The 17,835-nt window shown below is 49.4% G+C and overlaps 1 protein-coding gene across 1 annotated transcript in view; it reads left to right on the forward strand.

The window, feature by feature from the left end:
• LOC111153983 (kirre like nephrin family adhesion molecule 3) overlaps positions 1–17,835 on the forward strand; it is a 137,054-nt gene that overhangs the window by 4,124 nt on the left and 115,095 nt on the right. Inside the window, exon 2 of the mRNA XM_022513335.1 lies at positions 10,809–10,886. Coding sequence (XP_022369043.1) covers positions 10,809–10,886 — 78 coding nt within the window. The remainder of the gene's footprint in view (positions 1–10,808; positions 10,887–17,835) is intronic.

Here is a 17,835-nt window from a genome sequence, read left to right on the forward strand (position 1 = left end):
AGAAGAAAGGTGCTCTGATGTCCGCTGCTGGGCTCCCAGCTGGGATGTGGGGCTCCGGGGAAGATGGGGAGGCTGGGTTTTACCCCAGAGTCTTGGTTCAAATCCCAGCTGGGCCATGACCAGCTGGGTGACTTCAGGCACATCTCAAACCTCTCTGATCCTCGATGCCCGCCCCCATCCAGGAATGTCTCATGTCCTGTGGGGTTCAAAGAGAACATGTATCTGGCATGGAAGGACTTGAAAGCCCTGTGGGGGTGTTAGCCGCTGATATCTGGACACGACTGCATCATCTGACCGTGTTTCCAGTCCCTTAGGGGCAAAGGGCTTCCATGGAGCCTTCTGGAATTCGCAGACCTTCCATAAGGCATCTTGAGCAAGAACAAGGGGGTAGAGCCAGGCTGTGGCACTCCCCCTAACCCTCTCCCAGAGGCATCCCCCAGAGACGGCTCACCCCTCCCTGCCCTCCTCACACCAAGCAGGAGAGACTGCATTTGCACACTCTGATTTTCCAAGGCAAAAGAGACCCGTGGTGCAAGGGCCTCCATGTAGCCACATGGATAGCTAGATAAATAATTACTAAATAAATAAATAAATAAAAATAAACAAAGAAAGCCTCAAATGAGCTTGAATTGCTACCGTGCTGAGAGGTAACTGGCAGATTCAATTTAATTATAAGATACAGAGTTGTAATGGGGTGTGTGAGGCTCAAGGAGGATTTCAATAATGGGAGGACAGCAGGGGCTCCGTTGCCTTCTCCACTGGCTCTTTTCCTAACCCCACCGCCTCCTCCCTTCCCTTGCCCTGTGGGTTGGGGCAGCGGTGGGAAGATCAGGGCTGCCCCGGAGGCCGAGGTCCACCCCAGCCCCAGGATTTGCCTCCTCTCTAGCCTCAGCGCCCACGGCCACCCCAGGTGGCAGGCCCGGGGCCGGGCCTCGATCAGGACACCCAGGGAGGAGGCCCAGAGCCACGAGGGGCTCCATGCTCCCAGCCCTGCCTTCTCCTGCCCCCGTGAAGATGTACAGTTTCCAGAAGACACAGCCCCTGCTGTAAGGCAAGACATAGCCACCGGACTGTGAAACGACAACTGTGATTTATTTGACTGGGAGCAAAAGCATGCCATCCCCTGGTCTCCCTCCTGTTCAGCTTTCTACCCAGAAAGTGGAGGGGACATCCCCCAACCCACTGAGGCTTAGCCGGCCCCCTTCCGGCCCCAGGACCCTATAGTCAGAGAGCGTGTGCTCTCTCTCTCTCTCTGTGTCATACCAACCCAGCTGCCCACCTCTGCCCTGGGGTGGGGGTGGGGGGCTGCCATGTTGGAGGGCCCTATACTCCGCACACTCCCCCAACTCCCAGGACATTGTTGCCCTCTTCTGCCCCCTTCCCTTTTGCCAGTGAAAGCAGATATCTGCCTCCAGGCTCCCATCCTCGCTCTTTTCAGCAGGATGTGATCCAGAGGGCAGAGGCTGGCCATTCCTATCTGACTGTACTGATCAATGCCTGAAGGCCAGCTTATGGCCCTTATGGGATTCTCTTGGTTAATCTTCAGCATTTATGATTTTATTGGGGCCACAAATGGGTGACAAAGAGGTTTGCAAACTCATAAGTAAACAGCAGTCGCTCTCCATGCTTCTCTTCCCTGATCCCACCTCCCTGTCTCCCCGGGAGGCAAGCCATCCTTTCCCAGGCATGGACTCTTCAGGAGCCTAGCTCCCACAAGGACGTCTCAGCAATGCCCATGACTCCATTGCCCAGCACCCTCTGAACACAGATGGTCCCTTTCTTCCCACCAGGGTCTCTCCCAGTCACCTAGGCTGTGTGCTCAGCATCCAGACGACATCCCAGCAAAACAACACAGCCTGGGCTCTGGGATCAAATGAGCCTAGATTTTGCCCCCGGCTCCTGCACTTCCCTGCTGTGTGACTTCAGCTAAATTACTCAACGTCCCTGAGCCTCACCTGTATAATGGGGCTAATAATCCCTATCACGAGGAATCTGTATGAAGGTTAAGTCCAAATATAAATTTTATATTCAGAGCAGTTTATTGGGCCTCTAACTTCCCAAAAATCTGGGGCCTCGACAGAAGTGCAGGAGATGGGGTGTGGGTGCGCGGGGTAAGGGTCGACTTGGAAGGATTCCTTATGGCCCTTGATCTTAGTCCTTTGGGGACTCCATTGGTCCTAAAAGAGAAAAGAGATGACCTCTTTCTGCCTGGCCTCCTAGCTATGATTGACTGGCTACACCATCCTGATCCTCCCTAGGGGACGGACATACAGCTGTCAAGTATCTGGTCCCATTCAAACCTTACTCACCAGTTCCAACTTTCTCTTAGGAAAAGTCTAAAAGCCTTGCAGGCATATGGGCTTCAGCAGTCCCTGTTCCTCATGGGCTAAGTAAAGTGATGACAGGCCAGGGGGAGGAATGGCCTTCATGATCCTGTTTCTCTGTCATATTCCCTCACAGAGCAATTAACCCCCTGGGATCAGACATCTTAAACCAGAGATGGCTGAGGTAATCTTGTCCATGTGATAAAACTGTTTCCATCAAATTCTTCAACCAACCTTATTAAACTCTCCCTGATCGCTGCACCTCTCACAAAGATATTATACCAGTCATCCAAAGAACCTCGCTCATAATCAGGTTTACTGGTTTTGACGCTTACCAGCTCTATGACCCTGAGCAAGTTATTGAATCTTTTGGATTATCCATTTCGCGTTTTATCCAATAGGAATAATAATATTTATAATATTATAATATTTATAATATTACATGTATTATATTCTATAATACTATAATATTATAATATTATAATATAATATAATTTTTATGATTGAAGATAATGCGTGCGGAGTGCCTAACCCAGAGACTAATCAATCATAAGCAATCGGTCAATGGCAATTTTAATTGTAATGGTGAGTTAAGTGAGTTTGGCCCCAGATGATGCCAAAGAGGGGTAAGGCCAGGCTGCATCCAGCCCCCAGGGGGTGGGGTAGCCTATGTCCAGATTCCAAGGTGCACGGGGGTGTGGGAGAGCCTGCCAACCGTGGGGCCTGGACCAATGACCAAGTGGCCCAGCGGAAGGCCACGTTCTGAGTCCATTGGCGGCCATGTTGAAATTCCAAATGATGAAGAGTTGGGAGAAAGACCCTAAGCAGCGTCTGAGGGTAGAAGATGAGCCCAGCATTTCATGAAAAGAAAGATGACAAGAGCCAGGCAATGTCTCAGAGAGCCAGCCCGCTGGGATGGGACTCAGCCGGTAGGGAGCATATCTCCCAGAGAACTGAGAACAGAGCACGGCAAAGTGCTCCAGGCATGCCGTCAGGCAGACAGGTGGACTCAAGCTTCACCCCTCAGTAGCTTCAGGACCCTCAGTCAACACCTCGGCCCTCTAAAATGTCCATTTCTTTATAAAGAAAGAGAAGAATAAAAACACCTGTCTTTACAAGGTCCGTGTGAAGGGGAAACAAGATGAGAAAAGTAAAAGGCCCATTGCTGTTCCGTTAATGGCTGATGTGTCCTGACCACAATGGACAGAGTCAGGCCAGTGTTGCAGGAATCTGGGGAAGCCAGAGGAGTGATGACCACGTGGGCCCTGGACTGAGAGCGGGCATGTGACATCTGGGGCCAGCAGCAACATGGACAATCACGGGCCCCACAGCTGGTGGTGAGGAGTTGCTGATAGACTGCCCGCCTTGGCCATCCTGTGGATAGCGCCATGCTAGCCTGCAAATGGAGGGCAAGGGCGGACGAAGGGCTTCCCCAGTGTCAGTTTCTGCTGGTTGGTGGCTGAGGCTGTGCACTCCTTGCCCTCAGGTGTCTGCGGGAGCTGTTGTCCCTGCAGGAGCTAGCAAAGATGGGCCGGTCATCACCAAGACTCTCTGGAATTATCACAACGATCGTTAACCCTTCCTAAAGGAGGGTTAGCCACTTGAGCTTTTCATGTAATTCATTATTTTAAAAACTTAAGACTGTAGCTGTTTCAGGTTTCTCTTACAAGGATTTAATTGGGATGTAATAGCATAGTTAATTAAATACAAATCAATAATTTAAAACAACTAATTGATACTTAATATGAATGGGGGATAAACTTAGTCCTAATATAATTAACTCCAATAGGTAATGAAATAGCCATTATATCTTTACAACAATGTAAAGTTTATAGTTCTTTAATAAACTTTGAGTTAGCAAGCAATGAGAGTCAAAAATTATGAAACAGGTATTATTGGGCTATTAAACATTTATTACTTGTCCTGGAGGGCCAGAGCTAGTCACTAGTCAGGATTAGTAAACCTTTGCTATTCCTCTCTTCAGGCCTTTTACCAGAGAGCTTGATCAGAAAACTGGGATCTCTGTGTGATTTATGGATATCATTATTGCCTGGGACGTGAGCTATGATACTGCAAACAGGATGAAACAGAATTGAAGCAGAAAGCCGTTTAGTGGAGCATAAGGAATAACACAGAGGACATTAGGAGAAGGAGAGGGAAAGCGAATTGGGGGAAATCGGAGGGGGAGATGAACCACGGGAGACTGTGGGCTCTGAGAAACAAACTGAGGGTTTTAGAGAGGAGTGGAGTGGGGAGTGGGGAGTGGGTGAGCCTGGTGGTGGGTATTAAGGAGGGCACGGATTGTGTGGAGCACCGGGTGTGGTGCGTGAACAATGAATCTTGGAACACTGCATCAAAAACTAATGATGGGTTTTATGGTGACTAACATAACACAGTAAAAAAAAAATTATTTTTTTAATTTAAAAAGAAAAAAAAAAAGCAAGAGTTTAGCAGAATCAAAGTGAGGACTTTCCAAATGTGACACTCTGGCATCCTGGGACCAGCCAGGCATCCCGGCAGGACTTTTGGTGGCCCATCGCCCATGAGTCAGGCCATCAGGGCAGACACCCAACAAAGGCAGACCCCCAGAGAAATCTCCAGCCTTTGAGGTCCTGGGGGTGGGGATCACCCCAAGCCCCGCAACTCCTTTCCCCCCTTGGGGCCCCTGCCACGACTAGGGCCGTGCACGTGGAAATAACTCGCATGCTGCTCGTGACCCTTTGTTTTCCCGAAGTCCTGTGTTTGATTTTTGTTCATCTCTCCATAAGGATGTGCCTTGCATATTCAACCAGACTGCGAGCTCGTTGTGACGGGAGGCTGGCCTTCCGTGCCTTTGCCTTGCACGTGGGAGCATCTTGATGGGCGACTATGGGTCAGATATCCTACTGGTCACCCTTTGTTAATACACGCTGACTGGGCAGGGCTGGTACGGACACTGTGGGAGCCTCTACCCATCCTAACCCACTGCTTTTTATGTCATTTGTTACATAACGAATTGGTCTACAGACCAAGACATCTGCACTCGAGGCCAGAAAGGCTGATTACGAATGTATTTCTTCAGATCTAAACTCCTGCTCACACAGGCCTCCGGGACCCCCCTCACTTGGGAATCCCATCACCTCAAACCGAGAAGTCCAAAAAATGTGCCATTTTCACCTCGCGCCCAAACTGGCTGCCTTGGTCAGTTACTTCTGACACAGACACCACCTTTCCCCGTTCTGCCCAACTAAATCCACCGTGGTCGTCTGACCCCTTCCTCTGCTGGAGCCACTCTGTCACTCAGGCCATTGTCCCTTTCCCAGAACGTCTCTCAGATCCATCACTGTCTCTCCATCCCCGGCCACTTAGCCTCGCTGCTACACCCACCTGGCTGGCCTTCCTGACTCGCTTCCTCTTCCGGCCCCTCAGCAAGTGTCTACTCCACGAGCCTCCAGAGAAGGCTGCCTGGAGATTCATTCTGTCTCCTTGGATGAGTCTTCCCTTTAAAGAAGTGGGAGGATAAACATGACGGTCCCTACCCCCCAATCTGATATTTCGTTTCTGTTTCCTGCACTCGCCCTTATCAGCTACTTGATCCTAGGCACCCTTCCCCCAAGTGCCTCTGATTTTCATATTAACCATGAGCAGAGGGTCTTATTCTCCGTGTCCACATTTTATAAATGAGAACATTAAGGCGCAGAGAAGCCCTGAGCGTTGCTCACTCTGGCGTGTGGGAGCCAGGCTCCGGCCAGGACTGACGGTTTCAAAACATACGTGGCCTCCCGGTGACTCCAGCCAGGTCCAGCTGACGCCTTCTCCATATGGTCTCGGGAACCATCTGGCGAGCTATTTGTGCCACCCCCCCACCACTGCTTTCCTGTGTCGAGGTGGCAGGGAGATAGAGGCTCTGACGGTCCCCCTGAGAAAGCTCAGGGTCCTTGCACTGGCTCTCTGATCTCAGGCTGTCTTCCGAGAGCGGGGACAGGGAGCAGATGTCAGTCCGTCACTGCGCACCGGGAGGATGGCAGGCATCAAACAAATGCACTCCCTCGTCTGGGCTCACCCCCGCCCCTCTGCCGTCTGCATCCGTGCTAAAACGATCTTTTTAAGATGCGAGTCTGGCCTGTGGGTTCCTTCTGAGGTCTGTGAGGGAAGAATCTGTTCCAGACCTCTCTCTTGGCTTGTCGACAGTCATCTTCATGTTCATATGGCATCCTCCCTCTGTGTGTGTGTGTGTGTGTCCGTCTGCCTCCAAATTTCCCCTTTTTATGAGGACACCAGTCACATTGGCTTCAGGCCCCCTAGTGGCCATTTTAACTGGATTATCTGTGCCACATCCTTACCTTCAAAGTCGCCTCCTGTGGTACAAGAGAGCCATAGTCCAGGCCGGAACCCCGGCCCAGCCAGGACCAGCGACCTGTGTCCTCTATTGTTTTGATCCACATCCTCGGCAGCCCTGGGACCCCAGACCTTACCCTGAGACCTAAGCTAGAAATCAGACCTGGATTCTAGCCTGAGCATTGTTATCCGCTTTGACCTTGAACTGTCCTTTTACTTCTCAAAGCCTCGGTCTCTGCGACCAAAATGGAGGAAATAGACCATTCTTCCTCGCCTACTTCACAGAGCTACTGTTAGCCTCTAATAAGGTAGTGAATATGACAGCATCGTGAAAAACCAAGAGTCCCGTAAATGTGAAGTAATAGCACTGTATCATTGTTATTACTACTAAGAATAAAGAAATCCTAAAGCTAGAAAAAGGCCCATCTTCACCCTGTGAAACTGAAGGAAAACGGTTCCATTTATAAAGCCATCCCATTTTACTCCTCTCAGAGGAAATCTCACGTTTCCGAGACTTCTCTTCCAATGAATTACAACTTTCGTACACTCGGCAAACACCCTCACCTAACTTACTCTGTTGTGCCACGTCAGCCCCCACCTGATTTGTTCTGACCTGGGGGAGGGGAGAGCAGGTCATTAACCCAAGAGTCAGTGGTTGGCCCTTTCATTCAATCAGAAGACTGTCCCTGAGCTCCCGCCAGGTGCCAGGCACTGCGCTCCGGATCAGGAACTCAGAGCTGGAAACAGCAGAGTCCTGAGCCTTCTGTCACTCAGTCTAGACGCCTGGAGTTCCTGGGGTACATACCCTTCTCCCCAAGAAACATGTGCTTTCCCCATAAATGTTTCCTTTCATGCTAGTATTTCTTAAGCCTTTGCTCTCCTCAGACAGTACCCTCCCCAGCCCCTCTGCAGGTGACCCTGGACTCCTTTGCTATTAACTTTCCTTGTAAGCCAGGATGACTTGATTCACGTTCATCATTCTCCATGGGCGCCTTTGGTGCATCTGGTGCTTCTGCTACTGGTAGGTGCTTTGCCAAAGGCTGCAGCCCCAAGGTCTCCAGGGAGAAAACCCTGATATCTTGCTGTTAAAATGGGCATCTATGATGTGACTCCACCTTCAGTCCCAGTGCCATGTGACAAGGACGAAGGCAGTCTGGCGCCTGGTCTAGCTCACAGAGTGAAAGATTCCTGTTTTTTGTATCACATTCGGCCATCTCTCCTCTAAGTGCCTGGTTAGTCTGCCGAGGTAGAGTTGCCCCAAGACACAGTGCTTGCTTCCTGCTTCCCCCTGGCCCTGTCTTCGCTCGGTGCCTTTGACAACACACCGTCTCCCCACCTGGGCTCCCACAGTCTCCTCCCCGCCCCCACTTCAGCCCTGTTGGCCTGCTTCCTCATGCGTACCCAGTGACCTCCAATTTAGCTCTACAAATCTCTACAAAGAATATCCCAAGCTTTCACCTGTGGATAGATATCTAATTCTCACTTCACTAATTCTCCAACCTGCTCATTCTTGCAAAGAACCCAGTGGCTTCTCCCCACTTCTCAGTAAGGACTCCGTCGGAGAGCACTCTCCCTCAGTACATGTCTGCGGTGTGCTTATTAACGCCTTGTAATACAGCTGCCTAAATAATTAAGACTAACCCACACGTGTCAAATTAAATGAGCCAGATACATTGAGAAATTGCTCATCCTCCATTTCTTTTATTAATCAGGTTTCTAAAAAATTCTTTTCCTGCTCATTTGCAAAAATCAAACATGGTCGGTGAGACTCTTATAATGACTATACATATGGACTCTCTCCTCGGACAACGCATTATGTGACTAAGGGTAGGTTGAGTTGGGGTGGTAGAGACAGCCAACACAGATGATCTGGATTCAGCTGGTCCACCACGCTCTCTAAATCTCTAGGAGAATTATGCCCCCTCCATTTCCTTGAAAGCTTAGGCGGGCAGTCTAGCAAAACCAACAGGAATGTTTGGCCTAAATCCATCTAACATCTTCTGCCCCCCTACTTGAACCCACCCCGTGTTCCCCTGGGCTCGATGTAGGAACCCCAGCTCCTTTTCCCATTAGGAATCCCTGCTCACGTGCTTTATATGGGCATAAGAAGTCAATGGAAATATAATAAGAGCCGTAAGTAGTTGTACCGTTCTGGCAATGAACAATGCCTGTGCGATTATAATGGGCTGGTTGACTCTGCCTGTCGTCAGCTCGTCGAGGCTTCTCTACAGTCTCAGAGTCTTGGGCAAGAGGCTATTGTTCGCGGGAGCTCAGCACCCCTCCTCACAGCTTGTACTTCCGCCGGCCCCCTCCTGGCAGGCTGCATTCCTGTCTCTTGAAGGTGGTTGTTAGAAAGAATCCACAAATATAGTAAGTAAACATCAAAGGGGCTTTGATCCGCAGGGCCCTCGACAGAGCAGGAGCCCTTGAAGAAAGGGCCAAGGCCTTGGATGAGGGAACTTAACATCGTCAATTTGGGCGCAGGAGATGTAAAGCTGTTTGAAGTGAGGTTGGCTTGGCCCTGCCTTCAGACGAGCTCACGTGGAAGGGACGGAAGAGAAGTGAGCGCCTTTGGAAAAGGCACGCTCAGATCTGCTTCTCTGCTCTTTACTGATAGTTAATAAACCCCTTTAAAGAATTGGGAGATCAAAGCTAGCAACCTCCCAAGGCCATGGCATTCTGCCACTGCCCGCCATGCTTTGTTTTTCTCTAGGGCAAGAGCCCCTAAGCTTGACTTATCTGTTTCTCATGGGCCCTTTCATCCTGCAAACCATGGAGGGTAGACCTGGGTGACAAGAGGTGGATGGAGAGGTAGGGAGGGGGAAATGAGCCCACCCTGTCTAAGCTCCAACAGCCTAGATACTATCCGGCCTGGGCTCTGAGAAACACCCAGTGTCACGAGAGAAGTTGCTATGACACACCACTCAGTGTGTGGTCTCCTTCCCTGTGGGACCCATGGAGAGAGCCCCTGGGTGCCCAGAAAGTGTGGCAAGCCCTGGGAGGGAGTGCAGTCACATGCCCTTTCCAGAAATCCTACCCCTTTTCCATTCGCCTCAGCAGCGGTCGCATTTGTAGGAGTCCTAAGCAAATAGGAGGGGGTGAGGAGTTTTAAATAATCCTGGGATGTCATTTAGCGTCTTTGAATTTGGGATTTCTCACTTGCATAGTATGAAGAGCAATAACCTGTCTGCCAACCTCAGGGGGTACCATGGGGGTCAGAAGAGGAATTTGGTGTAGAATGGCTTCAAACTCCATAAGGTGCTTAAGATAAACCAGGATTTAGAAGATGAATACCAGCCTTCTTCTGAGGCAGACGTAACTCCAGTCCAACACCCACGCCCAAGGGGCACCCATTTATCCAATAGCGTGGAAAAAAGAAAAAGTCTCTTGCTTTTGCTACCTAGAATTGTTGTTCCACCTTGCTTTTCCCTGTTGTGTCAAAGTCCTGTGGGACCGGAATCTACACCTTGCGTCTCTTAGCCATCCCAACCCCTGTGCTCCATGCTCAACCGAGTCCACGCTTCATAAGCCCTTGAAGACAGCACTGCCTTGTTCCTGAATATGAGATTGTCCAGGAATCCCCAGACCCAGAAACTCATCCTCTCCCAAAAAGTAGACTCCTCTACCTCCATTTTTGTGTCTTCTTCCAAATTCACCCAACCACTTCTTCATTCCTCCAAACTACACTCTTCTGTGTTTGCTTGCGTTGCTCCATCTTAGTCACCACTCGCTGGATTCTGCCTCTCCTTTGGCAGACCTGACCACAGTCCCAGCATGAGGTGGACAAAATCCCCAAGCCTGGGATCTATAGAACCTCACTAATCTGTAGAGAAGTGGTTACGAGCGTGGACTCTGGAGCCATACTGCCTAGATTCAAACTCCTGGTTTGCCACCAGCTAGCTCTTCCAACTAAGGCTGTCTACTTAATACATCTGTAAATGGGGATGATATAAAATAGAGATAATACTGGTATACAGCTCACAGGGTTATTGCGGGAATCAAATGAGGAATTATCGGCTTAATAGGATGCCCAGATCATAGCAAGTGCTATGTAAATGTTATATAAGTAGCCCTGTTTATGAGGGCAGCAGCTTCATACCCCCTGAAAAGGGGCCTTCACTGATACTGGATCCATTCCCCGCTCATTCACCTGTGCTTTTCTTCCAGAGCTGGGCCTCCAGAAGAGAGGATGCTGTCTGGTGCTGGGCTACATGGCCAAGGACAAGTTTCGAAGAATGAATGAAGGTCAGTGAGAACCTGCCCACCCTTCTGGGGGTAATGAGGAGTTGCCCTGCAACTCTGGTCCCGGGAAGAAGAACCTGGGACAGTGGACAGAGCTGTTTAATTTCCATGAAACTCTTTATATAGAAACGTGGGGAAGAGTACCTAATGCCTGAAATACTGATTTCTAATGCTGATTCCTAAGCACTTTTTCTCATGCTGTCTTCCAACCCCGTCTGTGTCCTCTACTTCTCTTTCTCTCTCTTCCCTACCTTTGCTCCCCAACCACTCACCCAGCACAATTAAATCTGCTTCTATTATCTTTTTTAATCCAGACCTCTCTACCTTTCTCTTCTATCATTCACATTTTTTGAATGCCTATTGAATAAACAGCCCCTTACAGGACACTTGGGAAAATGCTGAAGAATAAAGCAGGGTTTTTATTTTCAAAGAACTTACAATGGGAAATCTGCCCTCTTTCCCAACTCCACTGGCCCTACCTCTCCTTTCTTACTCATGGCCCATTCTGCCTTCCTCTTGCTCTGGGTCTTTCCTCTGGGGCTTGACTGGGTCACAGAAGGCGACAGAAAGGGATTGACATTGATATGGAGGCTGGGAAGTAAATGGAATGCTGTCACTTGTGGACCTGTTATAATAAAGAGCCAATCCCCTCATCCCCAACCATCTGTCTCCGTGCAGCTAATAACCCTCTCCATCAGATGCCACAGACTGTTTGTCAGGACTCAAAAGTAGAGAAACAATGGCTGGGGATGCCATTTATTCATTAAAGTCAAACAAATGAAGCCCTGGCTCCCCACCAGCACAGCTTGCCGGGAGCTGGGCCCCTCCCCTCCCAAGGCCTGATCCCCTGTACCCTCATTGCCATTCCAGGCATGGAGGAGGCAGCTCACCTGTATCACCACTATCCCCAAAGTTATACCAAAGTTCTGATGCCCTCTTCCCATTCCTCCTCAGCTGGCTCTTCTCCCACCCCACAGTCCATGACACCAGCACACCCACGGGCTCCCCAGACCTCACACCTTGCCAGCTGTAGGTTTGTGGCCAGCACCCATCAGGTGACAATTCGACAAGAGCCAGGCCAACACAACTAAGCGCAAGGAGTAGCCCCTCCTGCATTTTGTAACCCGTCTGTGTGAGAAGGCAGCAGCCTCGAGAAGGCACTTCTCATTTGTAGGAGCCCCCTGGCTGAGCACAGCCAGGCTTAGGGGCTTCACTGTCTGCATCCTGCCAGGTGGTCTTCCTCCCTGACTTTTCTCTTGCTCAGCCTACCTCCTCCCTTCTCAGCATCACCTGGGTGAGAGGGCTAAGCAGTAACTTCTCATTTGTGCGAATTGACAGGGCACCTCTGTCCGTGGTGCTGAATACACACATTCTCTTGCGGCGTTGCTCATTAGAGAAGCTGAAAATGAGGTTCACAGGGATCGGGGAAGCCAAAACGTCAGGAGCTGGGCTGGATTTGCAACCTCAAGCTCCAAGTGTCTGACCCAGGAGAAGGACGCCGACTGCAGATCCTGGGGCCTAAAAAAGAATCCCATCGCAAGGCTGATGAACACGATTTAACAACCCTGCTCCAATCAACCTTTCACAGGCGGCTAGGGGAGGGGTATAGTAGTCCGCTCAGGCTGCCATAACAAAATACCTCAGACTGGGTGGCTTAAACAACAGAACTTTATTTTCTCATGGTTCTAAAGACTGGAAGCCTAAGATCAAGGTAGCAGCATGGTCAGGTTCTAGTGAGAGCTCCCTTCTTGGCTCGCAAATGACCACCTTCTCACTGTGTCCTCACCTGGCAGAGAGAGAGAGAGCAAGATCTCTGGTGTCTCTTCTTATAAGGACACTCATCCTATCATATCAGGGCTCTACCCTTATGACTTCCTTTAACCTTCATTACTTTTGTAAAGACCCTATCTTGTAATATAGTCATGTTGGGTGTTAGGGGCTTTAACATAGAAATGGGGCCTCAGTGCATTTGCCATAACAGAAAGTTGTAATGGTAATACTGAATGAGGGATTCAGAAAATGGTAGGAAAAAGAAATTTAAGATTAAGTAGAGAGTAGATACTGTTTAAGTAAAGAGGGAAGGAAGGGAATCGGGGGAGGGGGACTATAGTAGGACTTGGAACCAAGACCAGGATCTGATTACTTCTGAAGACAGTTAGCTTTGCTTTCTACAACAACTTAACTAAGATGGCATCGTAAAGAGGTTTTCCTGTTAAAATGGGAAGATACTGAGATGCCTGCTTGGCTCAGTGGGTTAAGCCTCTGCCTTGGGCTCAGGTCATGATCTTAGGGTCCTGGGATGAAGTCCCACATCGGGCTCTCTGCTCATTGGGGAGCCTGCTTTCCCTCTCTCTCTGCCTACTTGTGATCTCTCTCTCTCTCTCTCTGTCAAATAAATAAATAAACATCTTTAAAAAATAAAATAAAATGGGAAGATACCAAAACAATGCCCATTCTCTCCAAGCCCCTTCTCCAAACACATGCAATCCAAACAAATGTGTTATTCTTTTCAACTGACTGTGGTCAACTTGATTAAGAATAAGTGATTTCCAGGTGCCTTAGCCCTTGCCAAAATCCTTCCCTAAGGGTAGACCCATTAAGAATAAAGCAAAGTATTCAGAAAGAGGGAGGGAATGGAGGCATTGGCCAAGGCCAAGGGGTAACAGAGCAGCTAACTCCCCACCCCAGCCTCCCTCTTTGCCTGTGGCTGTCACACTTCCCAGCTGCCCCAACACCAAGATTCATGCGTAAGAACACAACCAGACACCCAGGAGCTGCCGCTGGGTAAACAAGGAGACGAAGAGATAGCAATCAAGCTAAACCATGGCAGAATCTCAGCTAGCAAGCAGGAGACCAGATAGGAGGTGGGTGAGACAGAGGGGCAGAAGGAGAGATGCTTATGGAGAACGGAAAGGACCTGCAGGGGTGGGGAAGGCTCCTCTGCCCCCAATCCAGTGTCTTGTGACCCCAAGTGCCCCCATCATATATGTGTTGCTCTCTCTAAAACTCATAAGCCCAAACTCCAGCCTATCTGCAGAGAAGAAGAGGTATCAATGAGCATGGGGAGCTGTTTTATGGCTTATAATTATCTTGTACCATACTCAAAATAATTATAACTTCCACATATTAATAATTGAACTGGAATAGCAGCCATGACATAGATCAAGAAACAGAAATGTCTGTCCATGCTGCACTATACACCTAGGTATAAATTGAACAATTGGTAAAATAGTAAAAAATAATTTTCTCCCAGATGCTGGAATTAGTGAGATATTGAAACAATTAGCTGCTTCTTCCATTAAAGATAAGGTGGTAACCATTATATTTCCAATTTAGAATAAATATAAAAGACTGACTTGTTCTGTATAAAAGCATATTTGTTCTGTTTAACAGTGTCTAATTGGGTGTCTGTCACCTGAGGAGAAGTGGTTCCCTATTTCACCTGTTTTCTTGTTAAGTTGGTGTATTTTTATTTCCCTCCTCCTCCTCCCGCCCCCTACTCCTCGCTACATTCAAAATAATAATAATAATAATAATAATAATAATAACAGCTTGAGAAGGAGCAAGAGAAAAAATAATGAATGAACAGGAGTTTTTATAGATCTGGGGTTTATCATAAGCTAGAGTAATCACAATCGGCACTGTTAAACTTCACAAAGCAATTAAAAGAAAACACTATTCAAAGGTCATTTAAGGAGGCATGTGTAGTCAATGAGAGGTTTGCTCTATTCAGGAGCTCATAATAGCTTCTAGGGTAGAATCCGCAGCATTGCAGGAATAGAGGTGGTGGGTAATGTGTGCATATTTGCGTGTGTGATTGTCTGTGTGTGTGTGTGTGTGTGTGTGTGTGTGTGTGTTCTCCTGTTTGGATTCAACACATCTGAGGCATCAAATGGAGACACAAACAAAAATCAATGAAGGGCAGACGAGAGAAGAAGAAGTCAAGACAGATCAGGCATAAGAATATCAGGCATGTTTGACATAATTGTCTCCATGTAAGGAAGTACACGGTGCTTTAAAAAGGAACTGCTGGGAGGAGACCATTTATTTATTCATCAAAAGTTCATTGAATACCTACCATAAAAATTATCCCGATTTTCATAACAAATGCTAGACAGTGTTCTAAGCTCTGGAGTTTTCAAAGTAAATAAGACCTAATCCCTGCCCTCGAGGAGCTCACAATTAAAGCACACGCGTACATCTCCGTGCTACTGTCACCTCCACAGAGAAACCCCGCCTGATCGCCTTACCTGAATTAGATACCCCTCTTCCCGCACCATGATACACCATCACAGCAGCCGGCTTATTTATTTTATGGCAGTTACTCTAACTGGTGATCATTGATGAGACTGTCTGTCCCATCAGGAAGGTGAAGATGCTGCTCCCTCCTTTCCTCACCTATCCCTGGGCATGAGCCCGATGTCTCACACATAAAGGGTAGTCCATCAACTTTAACTTATGTAGTTAATTAGTGCCCTGAGTGCACAACAGAGGAATGCACAAAGCCGTCCACAGGTGCAAGGTGGGTATTGGGCAAAAGAACCATCAGGCAGCGTAAACCGACGTGGAGACTTGCACACAATGAGTGTCCCCATCTCCAGCAGTTCCTTAAGTCTTACCTCTCAACTTCCCCTCTATTCTGGTACAATAGCGCCTTCCTCGAGGCCAGGACCCAAGCAGGTCAGCAGAGGGAATGTCCCCACAGGCGGGTCTCCCTCCTTTCCACACTACCTCTCCTTCCTCACCCCATCTACTGCTGGGCCACCTTCTTGAGGCGTCTCCAGACAGATATGTCCCACCAGATCTACCAGGGAGCTGTTTCCACTGTTTCCTCATCCTACCCACCCATTCCGCCCCCCCCCCCCACACACACACCCTTATATTCCCATCCCTTTTCCTGGCTCTTCTCAATTACCCGGTTTTCCTGGAGCTCCCAGAACCACTCACCTTCTCCATGCACACTGCTTGCCCGGGGCTGATCTTATTCACAGGGGGAATAGAAAGCTCTCACATGGTATCTGGTGAGGGGCTCTGCCTGCCCCTCGAAAAGCTTAGTACTCCTCTATGTTAGAACTTAAAGCCTAGCAGTTACAGTACAATCTGCCAACTCAGGGAGGCCCAGGATCGATGAATGACTTGCCTCAGGTCAATAGGAAGCAGCCAGAAAGAGCTGGTGATGGTCCGGGAATTGTGGTCCCAGAAGAGCCAGGGCCACAATTCCAGGTGTCCTGACATCCGGTCCAGTGCTCTTGGAATTCTGAAAGAGGAGGCTCAGACCATGAACACAAGGGAAGCCGGTAACACTTCACCTTGGTTTGGTTTGCAGAGCAAATGCAGAGCAAGCGGAAGGGGTTGGGGGAAGAGGGGGCAGGACACAGAAGTCTCCGGTGGTGTGAGGCCTGGAGTGAGAGAACTAGGTCAGGGAAGATCATGTCTCAGGAACCAGAAAATTCTGTTAGCCCCTAGGACTGTCAAGAAGGGGAAATGAGGAAGAGGAAGTTGAATTTGAGCAAAAGGAGGGAGCCCTGGCCTCCCTCCCTGCTAGCTTTCTGAGGCCGAGGTGAGCCTGCGTGAGAGGCTCTCCTGTCTGCCCACAGGGGTGCCCTCTCGGGCCACACATCTGGAGGGGCGGCAGCTTTCCCGGACCTTCCGCATCACGGCTCAGAGAAGGGAAAGCAGAAATGCCTGCCAGCACAGTGGTTTTCATCTTCCCAGGAAGAAACAAATCCAAGTGATTAGTCAAGGCAGCTTCAGCTCACTGGAGACCTCTGGGTCTCCTGGGGAGGGGCTCCAGCGTCCAGGAAGGAGAAAGTGGAATCCACAGCTGGCAGGCCCCCTACAGGCTCTTGCATGCTGTGCCCTGCAGCTCCTGGGCAGCTCCATCCTCCCAGTCCAAACTCTGCACATAGACCTCCATCACAATGCCTGTCCTCCCATCTCACCTGTGTGCGGGAGGCAGAGCTCTGGGAGGGTGGGACCCAGGCACCTGCTCCTGGACCTCTTGCTGATGGCATGGAGTCTATCCTTTCTTTCTGCACCCCTGTTCCCCAATCCACAGAAATGAGTAAAAAGGCCCCAATTTCTTACCTCTCCCCCACAGAGTTGATAAGAGAAAGAGGTGCCCCAGCAGTGTAGTGAAAGGAACACCTAAAGGTAAGGGGCCAACTCTGTGACCTTGGGCAAGTCCCTGAATATCCAGATGTCAACCTTCTTGTGGATGAAATTCAAATAATGTTGGATACGATCATCTGTAAGCCTTTAAAATGTGATGATTCCAAAATCTAACTTGGCTCAGGGCATCCAAGTGTTGCAGTTGGTTGGGTGTCTGGCTCTTGATTTCGGCTCAGGTCGTGATCCTGGGTCCTGCGATATCCTCAGGTCCTGGGATAGAGCCCTGTGTCAAGCTCCACGCTCAGTGAGGAGCCGCTTGAGGATCTCTCTCCCTCTCCCTCTGCCCCTCCCCGCAGTCATGCACTCACGCACACGTGTGCTCTCTCTCTCTAAAATAAATGGACGGGTAAATGTTTTTTTTAATCCTATCTCGGCTTTAAACACCCTGCCCACACCCTATTCTCACCATTCATCCCCTAATTTTAAATGCTTTGGTCACCAAAGGAACCAGTACCGGGAAATTGACTGACTGACTTTGCTTGGGAGCCTTACGGGGAAGGCAGATCTGTGTTTCTTCTTCCTGTCTGCCCTCTGAGAGTGAGTTCAGGCCCGTGTCAGCTGTCCCCTGGGTGGCAGTGAGGGGGTCGAGCAGACCTGGGGGACATGCTGTGCTTTTTAAGGAGCAGAGGAGAAGCAGGACCCTGGCCCAGGGTCCTCAGCTGCCTCAGCCGAGCAGGGGTCCGATGACCCGCGAGCCCCTACCACTCTGACAGCAGCAGCCATAGCAGCCTGGCTTACACTAAGGGCTTACAATTTCCAGAGACCATTCTTTCACTGCCAG

This window comes from Enhydra lutris, unplaced genomic scaffold, assembly GCF_002288905.1.
Source record: "Enhydra lutris kenyoni isolate GAN:26980312 unplaced genomic scaffold, ASM228890v2 scaffoldscaffold34, whole genome shotgun sequence".
Taxonomy (NCBI): domain Eukaryota; kingdom Metazoa; phylum Chordata; class Mammalia; order Carnivora; family Mustelidae; genus Enhydra; species Enhydra lutris.